This window comes from Xiphias gladius, chromosome 16, assembly GCF_016859285.1.
Source record: "Xiphias gladius isolate SHS-SW01 ecotype Sanya breed wild chromosome 16, ASM1685928v1, whole genome shotgun sequence".
Taxonomy (NCBI): domain Eukaryota; kingdom Metazoa; phylum Chordata; class Actinopteri; order Istiophoriformes; family Xiphiidae; genus Xiphias; species Xiphias gladius.
Genome location: NC_053415.1, coordinates 23197275 through 23221028, shown reverse-complemented (window position 1 = coordinate 23221028; position 23754 = coordinate 23197275). Strand labels below are relative to the sequence as shown.

Below are 23754 nucleotides of genomic sequence, written 5' to 3'. Positions count from 1 at the left end.
AACATTTCTGACACTGCTTGGCTTTCGGTGTGAAATGGTAAACAGAAGTTTCCGGGGGGGGGGGGGCTGGGTGACATGTTTGGAATCAGTGTCCCTATATCAAAGACCAGTTCGACAAATTGGGAAATATGCTTATTTGCTTTCTGGCAAAGAGTTAGATTGTTACCACTTTCATGTCTGCCGGATAACTACAAAGCTGCAGTTAAGTAGAGGGTTGGTTTAGCTTAGCACAAAGACTGGAAACAGCAAGTTTGACTCTGCCCAAATGTAACAAAACCCACCTGCCTGCACCTCTGAAGCTCACTGATCAACACGATATGTCTTGTTTGTCTATTCTGCACAAAAACTGATGTGAAAAACGACAAACTGCCAGGTTACGTGCTGGACTATTAGCCGAGTGGCGTGACTTTCTGGAGTCCTGTTGTCACCCTGAGCTTTAGAGGTGCTGCCAAGGGCCAGGCTAACCCCCCCCCCCCCTTACTATAACCCTATAGTAAATATTGTGGGTGGATTGTTAAAGATGCAATAAGTGAAAATCAGTGTGAAGTCACGCTACTTTACCTGTGTAAATATGTTAGTGCTTATTTTTAACAGGACTTAAATGAATAGTCAACTCAGATAAATAGCCTGCATAAGATGAGATACCATTTTACAGTTTAACAGAGTTGTGTTAAGAACTGCAGTCCGAGGACCAGGTCTCGTCTGACCAGAGATTAACCCGTGTCCGTTGTATATGGCCCTGTCTGGGTGGGGTTTATTGCTCTGTGTCAAGCACGAGGTCTGCGCGTGAAATGCAGCATTACCTTCATCAGGGCTGTCTCCCCGCCTACTGTCTGAGCGTTGACGTAGGAGCCCGCCTCCAGCAGGATAGCGACAGTTGTCAAGAAATTCTAACAGAGGACAGAAATGAAATGACAGGTGTGAGAAGATAAACGAAAGCGGTGACCGTGTGCATCTTAGTCTGAGGAGAGGGTCTCCAGAAATCCTGAATATCATGTTGCAATCAACTACAAAACACTGTATTACCAACACACTGTGCATATTGTTTGTGAATACTGCGTACGTGATGGTGGTACTGTAGGGCAATGGTTGTCTGACGCGATAAGGGCCTATTTTCAATATCACTCAGAGAAAGTCGTCAGCAGTTTTAGGCTATGTTGCTATGCAGATTTGCAGATAAATTTGAACTTAAAATAAGCAATAAAGAAAATGTAGTTGTGCTAAATGGTTAAGTGAATTTCTTTCGGTTCAAAAATAAAATTAGCCTACATTTTTGCTTTTGAAGGGCAAAAAATCACAACATTGATATTTACTGATTCTGTCTTTCATTTAGATTTCCTATATGCTTTTCGTATTCTGTATCAGATTTTTCTGAGATGGTTCCAGTCCCCCGAGATCAGGCATTGTGGACTATATAATAATAGGTTTTTGAACATGTTATTTCAGTGATTATTGCTTTTCTTCTTCATTATGATACGATAAAATAAAATGTATTTAATGTAGAAGTTGCCTCATTTTTTAATATGATGAAATTAAAAATATACAGTAAGAATGGATACAAACAATTCTAGCAGCACCTTTAGCCTGTTGCAACTGAGTTTGCATGGGCACAGACTTTGGGAACAACTGCTGTCAAGTGTGATGGTTCCCTGATTATCTGACTATGTACAGTAGTGTTATCCTGCTCCGGTTTTCTTTTTCGTGAGAATCTTAACTTTTTTCAATGAATATGCGTGCGCCTTCGTTCTTGTACGTTCACCGAGCACTGGTTTGAGCCTTTCCGAAACTGCTGATCTCCTGGGATTTTTCCACACAACAGTCTCTAGAGTTCACTCAGAATGGTGGAAAAACAAGAAACATCCGGTGAGCATCGGTTCCGCCGACGGAAATGCCTTGTTGATGGTAAAGATCAGCGGAGACTGGCCAGACTGGTTGGAGCTGACAGAAAGGCTACAGTAACTCAGACAACCACTCTTTACAACTGTGGTGAGCAGAAAAGCATCTCAGAATGTACAACACCCTGAACCTTGGGGCAGATGGGCTACAACAGCAGAAGACCACGTCGGGTTCCACTCCTGTCAGCCAAGAACAGAAACCCGAGGCTGTAGTGGGCGCAGGCTCACCAGAGCTGGACAGCTGAAGACTGGAAAAACGCAATCTGGTCTGACGAATCTGGATTTCTGCTGAGGCAGCAGTTGCTGTGGTCAGATTTTGGCATAAACAGCATGAATCCATGGACCCAACCTGCCTTGTGACGACAGTCCAGACAGGTGGTGGTGGTCTATTAGTGTGGGGAATGTTTTCTTGGCTCAATTTGAGCCCCTAAATACCAATCATCATTTGAATGCAACAGCCTGTCTTGAGTGTTGTTACTGACCATGTGTACCCATCTTCTAATGGCTACTTCGAGCATGATAATGCACCATGTCACAAAGCAAAAGTGGTCTCAGACCGGTTTCGTGAACGTGACAATGAAGTCAGTGGACTTCAGTGGCCTCCCCAGGCACCAGATCTGAATCCAATAGAACGCCTTTGGGATTTGGTAGAACAGGAGCAGCATTTGGCAGCATGAACGTGCAGCTGACAAATCTGCAGAAATGACGTGATGCAATCACGTCAACATGGACCAGAAACTCAAGGGAATGTTTCCAACATCTTGTGGAATCCAGGCCACAAGGAAATGAGGCTGTTTTGAGAGCAAATGGAGGCCCTACCCAGTGTTAGTGTGGTGTTCCTAATAAAGTGCCCGGTTTTAAAAAAAACAAACAAAACAAAAACAAAGCCTTCCTTCCACTTTCCTTTACTTGCTTCCTATTTTTCTCTCTTTTTACATACCCTCAAATAATTTATATAAAATTAAAGATTGTCAACAACACTGACATATACAAAATATAACAAAAACATTGAAAAAGAAAACTAACAGACCCTTGTAAATTTGATATATCTTGTAAAGCATACTATTACATTTACATTCAAACATGACCCAGTGCTTAATTAACACAGTGATTCTCAACAATCACCGTGTCTTAAATTAAGATTGGATGGTTTTCAGACTTCTTCATAAACACTTAGTTTACCTCTCAAAGTGTATTTTATTTTTTTCCAATCCCATACAACATCCATATTTTTAATCCAGACATTGATGTGTGGCTTACTGCTTTTTTCCACCGTTCAGGGCAATAAGTAGCCACGCTTGCAATACACACACAACTATAAATTTATATATATTTTTTTGCTCTCCGAATAAGATCCAGTGGGTATATGTGAAATAAATCTGTCTTAGGTTCTAAAGGAATATTTCCAAATAAGATTTTTGAGATTATATAAATAACTTCCTTCAAAAACCTTTATTCTAACACACCCTTACAAAAAATGACAAAGAGCACCCTGAGGTTCTTCACATTTAAAACAAATATCGTGAATATTCGTATTTATTTAGCTTAACAGGAGTTGTGTATGTCTACATCATCCATTAATTGTTCTCGTCTGCGCCTTAACAAATACTTTTCTCCAATCTTGGAATGGAATTTCCTGTTAGATCCAATTTCTAAGCTTCTAGTTTACACTGAGGTTTCAATAGAACCAGATGTAAGCCAGTTATTAAATGAATGTTAAACCTCTATCTCTGCTGTTTGTTTTTTTTGATTATTTCTGACCTCAGTTGGAACTCTAGAAGAAATTTTATGTACAAAAACCACAGTGTAGGTGAGGACCCCCTCCCATCTTGGGTGAGATGCTGACTTACCTTTTCAGCAGCGTGCATCAGGGCTGTAGTGCCGTTTTTCTGTCGTCCATTCACCCTCACCCCCTTCTTTATCAGCAACCTGAGGATGTCGTCCTGCCCCCCCGCTGCTGCCAGCATGCTCAGGGACATACCACTGACGTCCTGTGGACAGAAAGACAGATACAAAGCTGCAGTGTCACAAAAGAATGTTTTAAAATGACCAGCTTCTCACTAACCTGCTTCGGATTGTTAATTAAGAGTTTGTCTTGTGTAATAGCTGAAGGCGTGAATCCCTGAAACCCTGAAATAAACATTTCTCGAAAAAGTTTTTTTGAATTCTACTACTTTCTTTTTGGGCATCAGAAGACAAGGTGATGCCTTTCTGCAATCACATTGACATCTTGTTTTCAGATAAAGTGTACACAGGACCAGGCCACAGGGTTAAGCAACACTGTGGAGTTTGTGATGATACATTCCCTCTACAATGTTATAATGGCAGACAAAATCCACAGGTTTTTATTTTGTATACATCAACCAGAGCACCTTTAAAGCTACAATATGTCAACTTTTGTGTTGAGCTATTGTTGAGCAAAGCGTTAGTCATTCACCAACAGAGTCCGTTTGTAACAAGGTTGAGAGCTATAATGCAGTAAAGTAATTACTCTTCATGGTTTAAAAACAACATTATTTACAACTGCATTTCAGGAAGACTTTGTGTTCAGTTAATCAGCCTCTTCAGAGGATTTATAGATTTGGAAAAAGTGCTGGATTTAATGTATTTAAAAGTTTTTCCATTAGGGCCCCTCGACAGAAACTTACGTGATACAATGTGTTGAAGTTGCATAAATGGTGTAAAAGAATAATCATTCACAAAACGCCAAAAGGTCTGAGCAGGTTTGTCTATGATATTAGTGCTATTCCAAATAATCACAATCATTCGTATTTGTCTTTTTTTCCCCCCCATCGATCCGGAGGAAAAGTACGCCGGCACGGGGAGAACATGCAAACCTTTGTATCTTGCCTCATAGCACAAAGTGACCACTGAATGTTTGAGCGGATGTGATGTGATTGGAAATCAATACATATGTTGACACAACAAGTGTTCGGCCGTCTGCAGAGATATTTGACCTGATTTTTTTTTTTTTGTGTGTGTGTCAGCTGAAAACCAGTATTATCTGTACTGCAAATTAGTCACTGTTAATAAAATTCCTTGTTCTCCAACAGGGTTTAATAAATAGTTCATGCCCCTTTTCTGAGACAATATTTTTCGCACACTGTAAAAAGATATATTTAGTTGAATGTGTATTAATTGAGCAGGAGTAAAACTAAGAAGAGTGATTAAATATCTACCGTTAGAAGGATACTGAAGGGGTCACAGCAATGTCAATACCGTGGTTTCATGAATTTTAAATCACAATTACATATTACCATGACAGCAAGAAATATGCACATATTTAGGGTTCATTAGAACAAAATGCAGTTATAAACAATAAATAAAAATTTAGGCTGGATGGACTGCTATGAAATTGTATACAGCCATTCATTGTTCCCAGAGGATAAATTCTAATAACATTGGTGATACTTTGATCTTTCCCCTATTGCCAGCATGAGGTTGACATTAGTGGTTCCGAGTGAAATATCGTGACCGCTATTTGATGAATCGCTGTGAAATTTATAGGAGATATTCAAGGTCCCTTGTGGATGGATTCTAATCATTTTGTTGATCCCGACTTTTCCTCTAGCGTCAAAATACTCGCGTATTGAGAGAAATATCTCAACTACTAGATGGATTGGCCCTAGATTTTGTACAGACAGTGCCCAGACCTTTTCTCTAGCACCATCATTAGGTTGACTGTTTTTTTTTGTTTTAAAAAAAAAAAAAATCTCAATATCAATTTGAAAGATTGCCATGAAATTTGATACACGCATTAATGGTCCCCTGAGAATAAATTTCAATAACTTTGATCTTCTGACCTTTCATCTAGCGCCGTCTTCAGGTCAAAACTGTAACTTGTACAATACTTTGGTTTACCGCGAAATACCTGCGAAATTAATGGCATTCCCATCAGCCTCAGCTGCATTGAACTGTTTATTGCTATTTAGAAAATAGTGCCTAGGTACAATCAGACAGAGCCACTAGCATGACTGCAGACAATTAATCTTGTTTAAAAATCACTATCTGGTTAATCAAATAAAAAGGCAAAAACAAATACACAATGTCTTTGTCATAACAACAAAATATTTAAATTTTAAGCCAAGGAGCATTTTATTGTACAAGCAGAAGTTATACGGTTCTTACAATACTTGATAAGAAGCATTAACTGAAGTCAACGTAATTACAACAGGATGAAGAGTAACACACACTGTGTATACAAGAGCAATGAAAGAGAAAAAATCCCTTTGCTTTGAAACATCAAACAGCAATGGTAGTGTCTGAATGCACACGCCTCATTTGTAGACCTTCCACAGAATTATTTTCCAAATAAAACTGTACCTGGAGTGCAACTCTAACTGATGTATATACTGCAATACAGATATACCCCTTTCACACTGACGCTACGACACAGGAAAAAACAGTTTGCTATTGGTGTGAAAAGTGAAAATGGGTTATCTGACCAATGTCTTTACTAATACATCTGGAAGGAAAGGGTGAACACTGGCTAATCTACAGCTGCTACTGAGGACAACACAAAAGCTTTTGTCCCTGACAAATAGCAGTGCTGTCTGAAACTCGTAACCATAATTTCTGCTCCTTTTGATCACAAAATTTTTTTTTTTAAAAATAACTGGGCTGCAATTTTCTTTTTATGTGTCCTAATGAAGACAACTACAAAGTCAACTGACCTGACCAAACAACACATCGTCCACAGCTCTTGTTGAATATCCAGTGTAAAATACACACTGCAGTGACCGATTTTTGAAAAGCATGTGACCAGCAGTATGTTATTGGTAAATGCAGGTTGAACCTGTGTTGAATTTTCTCTTTTAAACCTTAAACAGGGTTTGTAGGTAAAATATATAAACTAAGTTGTACTTAAAATGAAATGTGTAATTTCTTTGTAATTACTAAAAGGCATTTTTAGTTAAAGGTGATAATAATAAGAAAATCTGAATGTAGTTACCATCTTGTTCCACAGGGAAACAATAATCCTTTTCATCCACTGCCTAATGTGTAGCATGGTATGGTATGTTTGATTTCACCAAGCTATAACCATCCCTCTATATTAAAAATGCAAAGGAATGTCATTGCCATTGTTGTAATTGTAGTAATGCTTCACTTGTACAAAAAAAATGTGGGTTAACTGGTCATCGCGGTTAGCCGTGATTAACACGATTAACAACTCACAACAATTTTCAAGATCATATTTCATATGTTGTGTGTTAGATGCAATCAACATGAATACAAAAAAAATTTGTAATCAAGCCAATAGTCAAAACAATAAGGCAATCTGATCTTTGCAACTGGATATTAATATCACAAACATCCAGATAATAAAAGCTTAAAACTAAGTAGAAGAAATGAGACCAATGCAGTGTATTTTACCTCAAATTAGAGTACATCAAATACAATAAAGTACTAAAATGTTCTATACAGTTGCTATATAGTGATAGAAAAATACAACCAAACCTTTCTGCAGCTTGTTAATACACATGAAAAAGAAAAAAAAAACAACATATGAATGAAGATAACGAACATTCATCAACAGGATCGTCGAAGAAGAAAAAAAAGTTTTTAATATTTAAGTGAGAGGTATACACAATGAGATCCTAATTCTCTAACATCCACAAGGAGGGTATGCCATTACTGCTGGGGGCTACCAGGGGCCATCTACAATATAGGCTACTGGCTAAAGCAAGAACATAGTACAGTTGGGTCAGGCATTCAGGAATTATGTAAAGCAAGTCAACGTACATCTATCATGTTTGGAGGGATTGGCTGCAAAGATTTGCTGGTAGGTTTTTGATCATCAAAATTCTTAAAAATGCTACTGAAAACAGTGCAGGCAGAAAGATTGTTGTCTAAGTAAGTTTTGAAGTAAAGAACAGTAAAAATCCCTCTGGAAATGTACAGTCCCGAAAGCTAACTTTGCTCAGTGCAGGGTGGGAAATGCCCTTGTCACGGTTGCTAGGAAGTCCCAAACAATTCAGCCATTGCTTTCACAGTTTTCATGAATATTGTGTTTAAAATTCTGAAAGCGTGTTGGGGTGGCACAGTGGTTCCTTGCCACAGCCAATGACTGATGGCAGGTCGCAAATCCTGGCAAAAATGAGGTTCATATTTACTAAATGATCACATATCTAAATTAGAACACTTCCTAGAGATAAACTGTGATGATCTGACAAATTGACTGTTATATAATTGACTGTGTTACATATGTATACGCAATCTAACCATATTAAACATTAATATCTGTTTTTTTCTGAGCCAGAGCTACAGTACAAATGTTCGTAGTTCCACCCATTTAGTGTATATTCATGCAACAGTACACTAACAGCTTGGTATGGTGGACTTGATTCTGAATACTTAAGGACCGTTTTAAAATTTGTGGTTCAAAGAATGGCAGGGCAGTCAGTAAACGTTGTCAAGATCCATATGGCTACTGAGACCAAGGTTCACTGACAGTACATTTTACAACAATTCACATCTGCTGAATTTTTAAGCTCCATATAACAAGAGGTTAAAGCCATAGTCCTCAGACACCTCCAGAGTCTCACTGATCACTAACTGTTTTCTAGCATGTCCATTACAAATATTTACAGGGACAGATAAACGGGACCATCCCAATCTGTGTTTGTATTATGAGTCTCTGGTTCTTGTCCTCCACTTTGTTTGGAGGCGACTGCATGCCCTCTTCTTTTCATTGACTGAATTGAGTTATGTACAAAATACTTGACTTCCCTCCATGTCCTGCTGTTCAAGGCAGGTTCAGCAGCTAAACATGCATCACAATCCTTTTTGCCTGGCACTTTCACCAGTTTACAGAAGTCTCCTAGCTGACGCCTCACCGCTGCCTGTTCCTCTTCACTCCACAACCTCTTGTTTCTCTTTTGAGGCTTGACAGCTTGAGTGACTCGTCTTCCTGCATTGGACATGGGTGTGCCCTCCCGTACCACTGGTGCTCTGTCAGGAACACTGGGTCCATGGATTGTTGGGACAACCTGTGCGGTTGTAGGGGCCCTAGGTGGGCTTGTGGGGTAAGCTGGTGTACTCGAATGGTTAAGAGGTGTGAATGAAGAAACAATAGGCCTATTTCTGTCATTCAGTGGAGAGAATGCAGGGACCATTGGCACACTTGGAGTATTTAATGATGTGAACGTAGGAACCATTGAGGTACTTGGAGAATTCAGCGGGCTAAAAGTAGGAATCATTGGTGAACTTGTAGTGTCCTGTGGTGTATACACAGAAGGGGGTGGCATACTTGCGGCATTCTGTGTATACGAAGGAGACATTGATAGAATCTGGTTATTCTCTGAAGTGTATGCAGGAGGCATTAGTGCATTTGTAGTGTTGTGTGGAGTAAATGTAGGAACCACTTGTGTATCAGTAGCATTCAATGGTGTGAATGTAGAAATCAATGGTTCACTTGTATGGACCATATTTGTACTAGTAGAACACAAGGACGCATAACTTGAAGTAATCTCTTGGGGGAATGGTGTTGATGATTCTCTCAAGTTTGTTGGTGGTGCCATTATCATACAACAATTTGAACTTTCTCTCAGGTGATCGGGATGCACTGTTGTCATACTACAGACAACGTTTGCATCTTCAAAATCTTTCTTTGTGGTTTGGACCCCAGCTTTAGGACTCTTTGGATTTAAAATGTTTACATTCCCTTCTGATTTATGCTGGTTATTTCTCCTTCGTATTGTCTGTAGTGTGTTGTGTACATAGTTTTTGACATCTGTCCAAGATCTTCCAACAAGATCTGGTTCAGCAGCTATGCAAGCATTGCACTCCTTTTTGCCTGGAACCTTCATACTTGTGATAAATTCACTCAAGTAACGCTTAACTGCAGCTTGCTCCTTCTCACTCCAAGGTCTTCTCTTTAAAGCAGGCTTCTGTACAGTTCCTAAATGATAAAGAGTGTAAAGAGTAATGGTTATATGAGAGAAATAAAATCCTCATCCAATTAAGAATGATGTAGTATTGAAATTTAAAATGATAGCACGATGTTAACTGCAGAGCTTGACAGTTCATTCTTGACCTTGGAGCAGGATTTTTATTGGTTAGCTCCTCTTTCCCAGACCGTACGATACTTTCAAAAGCTCCAGAACAAACGAGTAAGTGGACCTTAAATGGAGATTGTTTTTCTACCGTGGTTTCAAGAATGAACTGGGATTAGAAAAATAAGAAATTTGATCATCTACTATTGCATGACAACTGAGAAAATGTCATCTGCTGATGAAGACTGTGATACAGTTTAAAGTTCCAGATCAAGCAAGTGGAGATTGTTTTGTCAAATGTTAACAATACTTTAAGAGCACTGGCTATGTGTCATCGAACTTTTGATAACAAAGAACACATTAATAGAAAAGGATGCCAAAAACCAAACGATACTAACCATCTCTTGCAGTGCTGGGTGAACTTGATGGCAGTGTGCGATCCATCTTGAGCAGTTGTTTGCTCACTTCCTCCAGCTGTGATGCATTTTTTGAGAGCCTGTAACATTCCTGGCTGCTTTGTCCTACCAGCTTAGCTACTTGGTCCAATTCACATTCATTTAGGCTCATTAGCTGCCAGCAGCTGGCAATTTGCTCTCTTAATGATGAGGACAGAAGTGCTTCTGGGTTTTTAACTCCACATTCCATTGCAGCCCTTCGGAAACAATCCAATCCTCGGATGAAGGAGGGACCTTCAGTCCGTGCAAACAGGTATGGATTAGTTTTTGACACACCCGCTTGTTCTCGATTTTCAATGAGTAAGTCGATTGACAAAACCATCCTTTCTGTTAGGAGAACCAGCATGTTCCTTCCATACTGACCTTCTAGTTCCAATCTGGTGAAACTGGCACCAAGGTCCAGCTCCAATTTTGTGCTTTTCCTTATCTGATCTGCAGAGGGCACAAATGTTCCACTCCTCTTTTTGCAAGTGTAAGTTTGTAAGAGCATTCTACCAATATTTCCTACCCTTCCTCTGTTGAACAGACACACATCTGCAAGAGTGGCCTCGCTGAGCTTTTTCCACGTGGACAAACTAGGACTCTCTTTCAGCTCCTTCCTGGCTTCATCTTCTTCACCTATTATAAAACTGTGGAGTTTTATCAAATCTTCTGTCACAGTTGATTTGTCTAGTTCCACTTTTTTGACATCTTGCTTTAGAGATAATGCAAGAGCTTTGCGAGAAAAACACTCAGTCCATTTTGTATCAAGAAGCTGTATGAACTTTTTCACTTCACTTTCACTTTCACTGTCCTCTGTCATGCGACTTTCCCCAAAAGCTATTTCTGCAGCTCGTTTCAAAGAGTAGCCAATCTTTGAGACAAGGGAAACGGTTTTAAACTTACTAGAACTGGGATCAAAACCACTAACTCTTTTGGCCCCTTCAACAGCCAATTCAAATCTGGATGGTAAACATATTTCATGCAAATACTTCACACTCTTGTCAAGTCCATTTACAGCGAGCACAAATCTACCCAGTTCCCTCATCTTTTGTGCGATATAAGCAAACTGAGACTTGTCGTGGTCATACTTAGCAGACAATGCATTGCCATATTTACAAATAAGGGGGTCATTTCTGATATGCCTTGAGATGTCATCTTGATGCATGATGTGGATGATTTCCTCACAGCCTCCGGTTAAGAACTCTGACATTGGAAGCAGCTGTGAGGCAGCACTGTGGACTCTGCCTCTTTTTGTCCTTTCAGAGGATTTCTGATCTCCCTTTCTGGCCTTACATGACCGCTCATGTCTCCATAAGTCAGTTTTGCGATAAAAAGCAAAGCAGTGCTGGCAGGGCAAGAAGTCACGAACAGATATGGTGGGATTTTTCACCTGTTTCTTGGTCACAATTTCCCCCTCACCACTTTTGAGAACATGGCAATTATGCTCATAATCTCCTTTATTGCGAATCTGGTCAAGCAATGTCTGTCTGACTTTAGAACCTTTGGGAAAGTGTATTGCATGAGCAACATCTGTTTCCTCTGCATGTTTCCTTTCCAAATGCTTTGCAAGTTGGGTGAAAGCCATTTTGCAATATAAACAGAAGTGCTTCTTGCATGAATCTTTTTTCTCATCATCCGCTGGGCTAGGTGTTGTTTCAAGCACTTTCTTACAGGTCCTTTGACTTGATCGTGTTGGTTGTTTCTTCTCCAGAGTTTTCCTCCCGCGCCGTGATCGCCTTTTAGTAATCTCCTTTGTGACCGATTCAAAGATAACATGATCTGTACTGTCTGAATGACCTGTCACCCCATCCTCTGCCTCATTGTTTGAGTCATTTGCTTCCTTGGAGTAATTTTGTTTGTCAGCTATGCCCTTTTGCTCTGTTTTTTCATTGTCCCTTGTCAGCATCCCTTCTGCATTTGTGGTTGGATTGGAATTATCAAAGGTCAAACTCATTTCACTTGATAAACCACCTTTTGTGTCAACTGACATCTCGTCTTCGTCTGCTTTCCTCTCGTCTTCCTTTCCTTTACTTTCCAGCTCGGTAGCTGAATCACAAGTAGTGTTTTTGAGTTCAGTTATATCCTTCCCACCTTTCTGGATCTTTTCATGTTCCCTCATTGTCACTTGCTCAGTGTTTGTACTGGCAGGGTAGCATGGCATTTTTTCAACATCTTTTGGACCATCCAAATCTTGTAGGATATTCTCTTTTACTCTTGGAGTACCCTCTTCATTTCTTGCACTGTCAAGTTTAGAAGTCAACCTAAGAGCATCATTCGAACTTCTCTCTTCAATCAAGTTCCTCTCTCCTTCAAATGACCTCTTCTCACCAATAGTACACGCCTGTAAAAGAACAAGTATATGTAAGACTCATCGCCAAATCAGACCCCATGAATAATTTGATTAAGTGAGCTTGAAACACACAACCATTAGGAAATAAATGCAGGGGAAAAAACAAAAGCTATAATTTGGTTTGAATTTTAGTTAATTGGTGGTGATAAATCAAGAAACATTTTTTTGGTACTGCCTTGTCAAAATCCTTTGCACACTTTTCAACTGCCGTTTAACGCATCAGCACCTTGGCAATGCCCCACCAAGATCCAGGCTCATTCAAACAAAAATCAATGTGATGGCCACACATCACTTTTTAGCCCAACGCCGGTATCAAAGAACCCCTGACACCTCACAAATCTCCAGTACAAAAACCACATATGACCCATTCGATAACAGTTAATGGCTTTATTGGATCAAGCAGCGTTTTGACATTGTAAATGTCTAACCAAGTATATGTAGTCATGGGGTGTTGGATGAAATGCTACATGGAGAGAACAAGAATATGCACTGACACTAGACCTACATTCATGGCTTGCAATCAAAACAAATAATTATGTTACTTTTGATGTTATATACAAAAAAAAATTTGGCTTAGCATAGCAGTGTTTTTACAGTAAAATCTATGAAACTGGTGGTTTAACACAACATGTCTTCAATGTGGCTGAAAAACATCTAACAGAGTCCAGGATCAGGCCAGATACATATCCCATGCAAAACATGGGAAAACTTATATGGTGTTCAGCCATTCACATAATAACATTATAGTTTTTTGATTTATATGTCATCTACTCTTTAAAAATTTTGATGGTAAGATAAAAGACAAAAAAAGTGCTAAATATATGATAGTTACTGGTGCATAATGCAGGCTGCACATGTTGTGCTACGATCAAGATGATGATACATGTTCTAAAAGCATATACAGTATGTACCTGCGTCAAAGGGTTCATCTTGTCCTATAACTTCATGTTTTCGGTGTCTTCTTCCATTGGTTTATTCACTGCAAGGCAAGATGACACCACAGTCTCTAATGTGCACACATTATAGTGAATATATAATGATGAATGAATAATATAATGTCCAAGCCACCCCATGTACAATTACAAATAACATTAAAGAGCCATTTTAAACATAAAAATGATACAGGATGGTGGTACACAGCTTGGCATGCACAAAGCATGCGCAAAGCATATTAACCAAGCCATATTAACAAGCCAAGAGTTTCATTTTTTAATTTGGCTAAGCAAAGGAAACCCAAATGTTACTAAATTTGTCACAGACTAAAACTTTCACCTCTTCCAAATTTTTAAAGACAATTTTTATAATTTTAAATATAAACAATGTCAGTAATTACAATTATGGCTTTTGCAGTTTTACATAGTACTCTTTCCAATCACAATTCTGATATAAAACAACTGAATGATCAGCCCTATCAACACTGTATTAATAAGGTAGATACCATGGTAATATGGTTGACACAATAAGGTAGTTTAACTTCCCCCATCGGACAACAGAGCGAGGCAGTAAGACCTCATATAGCTTTTAACATATTCTGCCCAAGTTATAAAAATATAGTTCATATTCAACATAATATTGACTATTTATTACACATTTTTTTCTGCTTCATATTACAAAATCAAACAAAAGCTGTACTCTTGGATTAAATTACTGCCTTGCAATATATTTACACCATTAAAACACTGCTTAACAGATGATATATTTATATTTCCATAAAACTATTTAAGAAAACATTTAAGGTCACTCTCTTACCTGGGTTTGTTGCAAAAGCAAAGGTGCTTTGGAGATGTGAAAAACATCTTGAGTCGATCCGTTATTAGTAGATATGAAACAGTAAAGTCTGTCGATGTAAATCTTGAATAGAGAGATTCCTTGGTGCACAGTTGTGAAAAAACTTTAGTTGTTCATTTATGAATAATGCATTGGTTACTATTACCATATAGATCCTTCGAATGGACTAGCCTCAGTCATCACCGCGATGTCATGTCGCCCTAGTGAGCAGCGTTCCTAACGTTAACTTGCAGATTTATTGGAAGGGTTCTCAAAAGAGCTCCAGAAGTCCCAAATTTGATAAAGTCAAACTGAAACAATAACATTTTGCTTTAAAGAGCTAAAATGTGTCTCGTGTGGAGACATTCCATGAGACAAAAACAGTTCTTGAAATTGTTTATGTCAAATGCTTTCCACATATTTCCAACCATGTTGCTTCTCCGTCCGCAAGTGAAATTTTAGCGCAATGTCAGTTCATGCATTTGTAATGCAGGGGACCTGGTCAGGCAAGTGTCCAACGTTTTTAAACACAGAACCGTGTTATACTGCTCATCCACATAATTTACGCTTTTATCAAACCTGTTCACACAATCACTCCCACACATACACATTGGGGCAACCAAGGTGCAAGCAGTAAAATATATAAATTGTGCTTTTGTCTTTGAAGTGAAGGCTCACGAGGCCTTGAGATGTGTGTCAATTAAAAATAAATATGAAAAAAAATAAAAAACAGTAGAAGCAGGTCAGCAGATAAAAATAAAGATGGTTTTGGTGAATGATTTTATAAAATTTACTAAAAAAATCAAACAAACAAAAAAAAACAAAAAACTGACATTACATTATGACATGACATACCTCTTGGTCCAGATTGTAGTCCTCTTTGGAATTAAGTGCCAATTTTACAGCCATGTAATCTCCACTTTTCACAGCATCCCGCAACTCACCTGACAGGAACAAAGTAAACCCAAATGAAGTTTAGAGAAAGTATGCATTATAGATCTTGCAATCAAACATATTTTACCAGATATTCAAAAAAACAAAAAACAAAAAAACAAACAAAACTTTGTAAAAATATTTTACACACACAATATAATCTTCCTTTAAAAAACAAAACAAGAAAAAAACAAATACGGAACAAATGAAATATAATATTAAATGTTTATACCTGAGCCATACATTACATTAACAACTCAGGGAAAATAGTTGTAAACTGAATGGCAGCCATCTGAGAGCCGGCGGGCTTCCAAATGGTACGTCAATTCTCACATGCAGAGACGGTATGTATTGTTTACTTTTAATGAGAACATAGCTCTGATACAGCCATCAGCATAGTAACATTAGCAGCAATGGTAGAATTACTCTCTTGTTGATAGGAAAACTTTGGCTACACCCACAAATCCTATCCGTGAATTTTCCCCAATGGTGGGCAGAGCTGTTGCCATTTTGGATGTCAATGTGACTACATGAACAAAAAATGCCACAAAAAGAAGCAAAAAATAATAATCTCTCTCTTTTTCTCTAGATAATACTTTTTATTGAATGATTATGCACTCGGGGAGAAAACATCAATTATATAACCACTTATGGTATGGAGCTACTAGCTAATCCCACCTATCATATAAAACTGCAATAGACTGTCTGCTTGCAGGTCATTGTAGCTACCAGAGCAATATCATGGGGTGTGTTTGAATATTAGTTGGAAAAAACTTTGTTTACATTTCCAAAACAGAGTGGTGGGGCCACAGTTTATTTAATTCTCCCTTGGTGTGCTCCTACTGATCTAACAACAAGGGGGAGGGAGGTGTACGTGGAGGCCAACACTTCTCTACAGCTCCATATTGCTCCATATTCACTAAATCCCGGCCACAATTTGATTTGAATCCCTCTCGTGACTATACCCTGCCCACATATTCTGCTTCACTTTGACGTGCGCCATATTAAAGAAGCTAAAGAAGCTGTAACTGCTGTTTCATTTGGATGAGGAGATAGATTTTACGAAAAAAAAACAAACAAAATAAACAGTAAGGCATTCGTTTGAGACACAAGATGTCCTGATGTTAGGAAAAACTGTCTTGTTGCTGTGAGGCTGGAATTTAAATTCCAAAATTGGTAATTCCAAATACAATTCCTGTGTTGATTAACAACCGTGCCTTTTTAAACTTCGTTGATCAAGTTAGAAAATCGCCTATCAACTCCTCGATAGCTTCTAAATAGCAGTACTAGTCAGTCATTAGACGGCGGTCATGTGACTGTCTAAGACGTGAATGGAAAAACTCACTGGGTGATAACGGTGGACCTGACAGGATCTCATCCTCTCCGTTCAGATGTTTCTGGAAGTCATCCAGAGTCATCCAGTCCAGGTTGAGGTCCATTCCAAGACTCAAAGTGGCTTGGCCCTTGTCTGTAGAAACACACACAATGCAGAGAGATGCTTCATCAGTTGGCAGGCCGAAACCATGCATACTGAATTCATATCACCTCTTATTCTGTTTGAAAATCTTACTCACAAAAAGGTTTCAAACCACAGTTTTTGTAGTAAGACTGAAGCCACGTGGTAAAACGGTAAAAATCAACAGAATTGACATCTCATCCGTGCAGAGGGAACTGTATAATTAAACATGAAACAACAGCCTGGTATCTGGAGCACGTTTCCAGTGGCCAATCAGGCACGTACCAGATTTGTCAGCGCCCTCTGGTGGTTCCTGGGTGTCCTGATTGTCATCACAAGCCATTAAGAGTCTGGGCTCGCTGTCCTCTCTCCTTTTCCTCCTGTCGTCCGTTGGGGTTCTCTTTTCCCAGCCCGGCCGCTGCGCCTCCTCCGGCCTCTCCCTCCGCTCCCGGGAATCGTCTCCAGTCCTCGGCTTTGCCCCAGTTTCTTCTCCTTCCCTCTCATCACTGTCCAGGTTGAAGCCGTAACTCTGGCCAGGTCTGGGGACTAAAGGGGGGGGGGCAGACAAGTCATCATATTTTGCGGGAGATGTGTCTTAGGGAGCCTAAACAGCCTTTCACCGTTTGTCACCTCTGTCAATCAAACCTATAGAAAACATCAGCTTGTTTTATCTTCAAGACTGTCATTCCCCATTCCAGCTCAGTGTAGACCTGTTTCTCACAGGCTATAGCGGGCATGTTCAATAAATCGTGACATAACTCAGAAGTAAAAGTTTGAAATTATGAGGGAGCCCTGCGATTTTTTTCTGTTGTTTGAGAGACTAAGGATCTGTAAAACTCTCTGTTATGACTGTGGTCTGAGATGGACTGTTCCACAGCGACTACTGTTGTCTCACGGATCCGTCTGACAGAACAGTTGAAAAAAAAAAAAGAGAGGTGTGATGCTTGTGGAAACGTCTTCCACTTTGCCAATGACTGACAAAATATCAAGCCCAAGACCAGCAACCACCATTTCTCCTGTTGAGTTGTACACGGGTAAGATACTGGACCATTTTATCTGCAAACTAATTTAACCTCATTCCTCAGTAGCGATTTTGAGCCTATTTTTGCCTGGTTTCACATCCCTCGATTTAATGTTTAATGACTACTCATCTAAACATCACAGAACCACTGTTAATGGATTAAATTGAAGAAGACACCTGTGCCATTAAATGTATAAACACAAATTACTAATTTTAATAATCTCCATGAAAGTATAGGACAGCATATGCACAATTTCATTTGGGAACACAAAAGAATCTACTAAAATAGGAATTATAAATCTCTTTTCAAATTTACATTTTATGTTACACACACACTTGCTGTCCAAAAGTTTACCAAGTATGCGAAATTACTTCAGTTTTCCAAGTCAATTAACAGCGTGTTCAGCCATCCTTTTGAGTTCTCTCCGAAATGGCTACAATATGGTGTTCAATATTTCAAGAAATATCGATTAAAAAAAAAAAAAAAAAAAGATAATCCTTTGGAGCTAATGACAGATATATTTACAAATAGTAAAATCCACAAAATGAGGGCTTTTCACCTGGTATAAGAGGAGTGGCTATTTATGTTTCAAAAAACCAAAAACAAAACAACAAAACCTGGAATGTGTCCATACCGCTGATTAAAACCACAAACAACCTGATGTAGTATTGTCCTTTTGTAATGTTGTTTGGTCGACTTTACAACTATTTACATCATCTGTCATAGCACATCTGAAATTCCGTTCTCCAGTCCTCTGGCCATCTGTCGGTCATGCCACTCTGTAAAGCAGAGCCGATCTGGGATTATGCACAGCGGGACAGCACACGACCGGCACTTGAAGATCGTTTTGCTTTTCTTCTTCAGGGCAAGGCAGAGAACACAGTACTTCCTGCCCGTTGTTGCCTTGTTCCGACGATTTGCTGAGCTCACATCAGCGACAGTTACCGGAAAACATCCATCAGGCCTCTTTTCAGCGGCCTCCACCTGTGGCACTAAACGACACAGCAAATTCAGGAACGCTGCAGCACTACAGCCGTCACAAGAAATCACACTGACGTGATGTAATTTCTCGCGTGCCCTTTCAAATACAAGCTCTTCCACGTTTGCACTGCCAGCCCGCCTCACTATATGGATCGTGCTATAGAATTTAACCGTGCCTTACCTTATGGCTCGGCAGCGCACACACAGGCTACCAGTGCTAACAGCTGGCTTGTGGCTACGAAACAATACGGTTTAGTTCACACAATGAAAACGAGGAAAATACGAGTGCTAAGATTGCACATTATACTTCAACTAAGACCCCACACAAGATTAGTATTAGAGGACTGGCAAAGTATTAGAAACATAGTTACTTAAATGTCGAGGGCTGTGTCTTTCCCTGCACAAACACGCCCTCCTGAAAAGAGGCGATCCTTCCGGCACCAGATCCTCCGTCACTCTCTCCCTTAGATAAACTCATAAAAATGACCTCCAACAACTCCGACAAAGACAACTTTGCTATGATCTCAACACTTGCTGTGTGTAACTGTGCTCGCTCTCTCTCTCTCTCTCTCTCTCTCTGCTACAGATGCTTTGTTGATGAGTGACATACAAGTCTGGATTATGCGCACATATGAAGCAGTGAACCAACCAACCAACCAACCAACCAACCAACCAACCAACCAACCAACCAGACCACGCGTGTCATGTATCGTTGAAAAGCTTAAAATGAGCTCTGTTGGATGAAATCGTTGTCAGTCAAGTCCAGTTACGTTTCGGCAAATCATCTATACTCTGATTTGTTATTTTATAAGCACCTATTGTTTGGGATGGTGCATACCATAAAAATGAAGTTTATTACTCAACCTTCTCTGGACACCTTCAGTTTCAAAATGAAGAGTATTATTTCCACATTTATTCTGCATTTCATCATAGTTTTGGCCAGCAAGTACAGTTTGTTGATACAAGCAAATCTCCTCCAGTTATCTCCTTATAAGTACACAATCATATTAAAAAATTTAACCAGAATATATACAGGGAGATAACATTTGATATGACGGTAAATGTTTTGTTTTTTTCTTCGGTGGTGAAAAAAGTTTTTAAATTCCATTAAATGTCCTTTGACGTATAGATGGTGAACCCAGTTCAAATGAAATAGTATAAAATATGGGGGCTGGAAGACACAATGGCTAATAATCTTAAGAACCCCAGTTGTATGATACAGTCCTTTGATTTGTTAATGAGCAACATGTAAACTGCAGGAAAGAGGCTACAGGAACAATCATACCTAGACTTTGTTTTTTCTGGTTTTACCTATTGCATTTCTGTGTTTGGTTTGTTTTCACTTGGTGTTAAAGTTGCTCTTTAGCTGAAGTCAGTTGGGGTTGATGCAACTATGTTCATCAATCCACTGTTTAAACTATGCAACATCAATAACTAACTGTTTTAATGTGATTTTTCAGTGTCTCTGTGTCCTACATACCATCAGACTGCTTGGTCCTCTCTGTCTTCTCAGGCTCCGGTTTCTGAGCTGGAGAGTCTTTGTTTGGCTTGGGGATCTTCTCAATCTTTCCTATCATCTAATGTTGGCACAAAAAAAGAAACAACACTGTTAACATCTTGTAATTTTTCAGGAAAAATGAGCAAACATTAATGTTGGCTAAGAAAATGAGATGTTCACCATTTGACACAAGCCGTGGTCATCCTAAAAAAATAAGCATGTTTTCAGTTTGGTAATGTCATGACTCTTTTTTTTGTTTTGTTTGTTTGTTTACCAAATACCTATCAAATATGTTGAAATGGAAGTAAAGTATTCACTCTGAAATCTTTATGAGTTCCCTCCTTTCAATTTGACAACCAAAGGCAATTATCAAATTACAGAAATATCCGATAATATCTGTCTCTGGTGCTATTTCGCAACTGCCTTCAAAAAGTTGTTCAGGTCTTCTCCTATGACTTCCATCTCAGCCAGAAGACTGTTTATCAAGACCAATGTCCTTGCCACTGCCTGTTTCTACTCTGCAGTAAGGGCTGGTTCATGGTCCCTCAGAACTAGTTCTTATCCCTGTGGAGCCCGAGGCCTGTGAACCATTTTTGATGTAGTTTGACATGCCTTGATATTTTTATATAATTCGACTATCTAAAAAACTTTGATCCTGAAGTGCAACATATGCTTATATTCAGCAGAAACTCAGCACCAATAATCTGTGAGCAGTGAGACTGCCATTAAACTATTTTTTTGTTTCAATCAGCTGTAAACAAACACTCTTCTAAAAACCTATTTCTGGCCAAGACTTTTGAACTCTGAACTTGTAAACATAGGTGCTGGTTACACCGAGGTTATTCAATCATTCTGAAATTTCATGTGATTTGACTACTGAAGTGTTAGAGCTTTGGAGTGACACTATTTTTTTTTCAATGCCATTGACCTACAAAGTGAATACTGATGAGGCAGGTGTCAACACACCGTTAAGAGTGCCCCTCCCCACTGTCAAAGGTAATGTCCCATCAGTTTGTAAAGTCAGTGTGAAGACAAAGAGAGACAATAAAAGCCTTTTTACAGTTTACTGAAAATGCCGTGTTCAAAACCAAACATTCATTGGATAAAATTTATGATGAATATAAGGTGCATTCACATTAAATTACTGGAATAATACAAAACTTGAGCAAAATTTCCTTCAGGAGGAATGAAGTTCAATGTTTTCTTATCTTTATCTTATAATTGTCAGTCCTAATCAGAATGCCAAGCTTCAAAAGAGTTTCTGTCTTGTTGGAGGCAGAGGCAGATATCACACGCTTTGCCCTTCCGAGGGGTTCTTGTTTGTTTTCCCCTATGCATCCTGCAATATACACGGGTCTTGTGTCCAGCGGTAGCCCTCATCCTGCAGTCACTGACGAGCTCAGCCCCAGGATCTGGCCCATGAAAACCCCTGGCTGTCTTTGCAGGGGTCTTCTGTTTCACACTGCACAGCTCCTCCATGACAGCCTCGCGGGTCAAGCTGTCCTGTAGCGTGAGTTCTTTGCTCTTGTGGATTTCACTCTTCTCTGTACTTCATCCCAAGTGTGGGCTGTATGGATGGTGGAGAGGACAGACAGCTCTCTCCTGTGTCCATCCATTTAACGAAGAGGACATACCCTTATCCGGTGGTACATTCGTCTAGGTGACTGCTTTGTCAGTGCATTAACAGCACTGCGTGGACGGTCCCTCCTGGACTCTCGGTATGTCCCACAAGCACCAGACTTACAAGCAAACAAGTCCCTGAAAAGCTTAGGGCTTGTATAGAAACTGTCCATGTAAACGTGGTACTCGGACCCCAAATACCTTCTGTCAATTGGTGATTTTACAGAGTTAAAGAAAGACCTGGCCTGAGGGGGAAGTTGTTCTTTTCAGTGTATACAAAAGAGTCCACAGTTTACCCACTGCTGGGGTCTGCAAGCACAAATAACTTGAAACGCCACTTGGTTGGTTAGTCTCTCCGGTGCGGTTCATGCACAGTAAGACTTCTGCAGGGTGGATCGAATGCCTGTGAAGCATTCTGAATCGTGTACATGAGGGGTTTGACCCGGAACAGTCTGTCATGCTCGGAGGTTTCCCCTCCAGGCATCATTCACTCTGCCCTCATCTGGGTCACTCGTGTACATTCCAGGATATGGTCCGGTATCCGTCCCTGGACATCACCTGTGATGGGACAAGAATGTAAAAGATGCTGTTTTTTCTGCCAGTAGTCAGTCATGTTATCCAGCTTGACCACGGCCGTGTGGAATATCAGTCCAATGCATCTGTAAAATTCAGCAATTCCAACATCCATCCATCTGTACTTTGCACCTCTGGCTGTGTTCCTGGCAGAGGCCTCCTCTGAAAAGAACAACAAAAATTACAGTATTATTTAGTATAGCACACACTATTACGGTACAGGAGTCTGATATGGAGACGACACATAAAATAATCAATCAGTGAGAGTGCTATTCTGACCATTGGAGATATAAAAATAAAAGCAGGGAGCAAAGACTGAGAAGGTAAAATGGAAAGAATGAACTTTTTTTAATTACACTATCTAACTTTAGCGTATGGGTAATGAGTTGACTTTGCTGGCTGCAATTTGATGATACAGTTTTAGCCGCTGCAGCCGCTCTAGCTGCTTTATGACAGACGTTTTAGCTATGGAAAACCTTATGATTTGCTGTGCCTGTGCAGAGTTGATTGAGGTAAAATAATTAACTTACTTATCACAAACATCCTCAGCGGGATCGAGTTGTAGGCTCAAAATGGAAACGTTCTTCCTCACTGTCCTCACCACTTTCTTTCGAGGAGAAGTTGCAGTCATCGTCTCGTCAAGGATCTGTTCCAAGGCGTCAGCAGCAGAGAAGCATCTGTGTGCCATCTTCCTTGGGCCAGTGTAAAAAACAACCCAAACATGTGCTCTTGTTTATAGGAGTTTTCACGCGTTTTCTTGCCTGGTAATGACTACGGAGGTTCCCAACGACCAATTTCCCTATTGATTAACCGGAAATTTTAAATCGACGGGTCGAGTAGTTATATGCCAGTTTATTCTGACACGGCTTAAGCACAACCTAATTTTCATTTTGTAGATCAAATTACTTCCAAACCATGCTGGCTTTTTTGAGACGTCTTCTGGACACACTTTTCACCTTGCTTATTTACAACATCCGGGCACTAGCGTGGGGAGAGGGGGGCTGCCGTCTGCCGGGGATGCAGCCCCAGCTATGTAAAATCTTAGATTCAACAGTTAACCGGCATTGAACATTAACAATGTATTTTATTCTCCTCACATAGTTCTACAAAATAAATTCACTTTCTAAATATATACATTTTAAAGTAGACTGTTGCAAGTACTGGAGTATTCTTTAATGTTTCTCGGACAAAAACTCAGAAGTTTTCAAAAGCGGTTTGGGGAAAATTT

At 39.6% G+C, this 23754-nt stretch overlaps 1 protein-coding gene across 3 annotated transcripts in view; it reads right to left on the bottom strand.

Moving 5' to 3' along the window:
• mphosph8 (M-phase phosphoprotein 8) overlaps positions 1 to 23754 on the bottom strand; it is a 37872-nt gene that overhangs the window by 7754 nt on the left and 6364 nt on the right. The window contains exons 4-9 of one of the 3 annotated variants that reach the window (XM_040148150.1): positions 20316 to 20412; positions 17118 to 17378; positions 16722 to 16844; positions 15299 to 15387; positions 3746 to 3886; positions 804 to 890 (exon numbers count right to left, since the gene is read on the bottom strand). In XM_040148150.1, the coding sequence (XP_040004084.1) occupies positions 804 to 890; positions 3746 to 3886; positions 15299 to 15387; positions 16722 to 16844; positions 17118 to 17378; positions 20316 to 20412 (798 nt within the window). Of the gene's footprint in view, positions 1 to 803; positions 891 to 3745; positions 3887 to 5957; positions 9796 to 10287; positions 12668 to 13587; positions 13687 to 15298; positions 15388 to 16721; positions 16845 to 17117; positions 17379 to 20315; positions 20413 to 23754 lie in introns of those variants that run through there. The other 2 variants (XM_040148148.1, XM_040148149.1) reach the window with 2 other exon arrangements.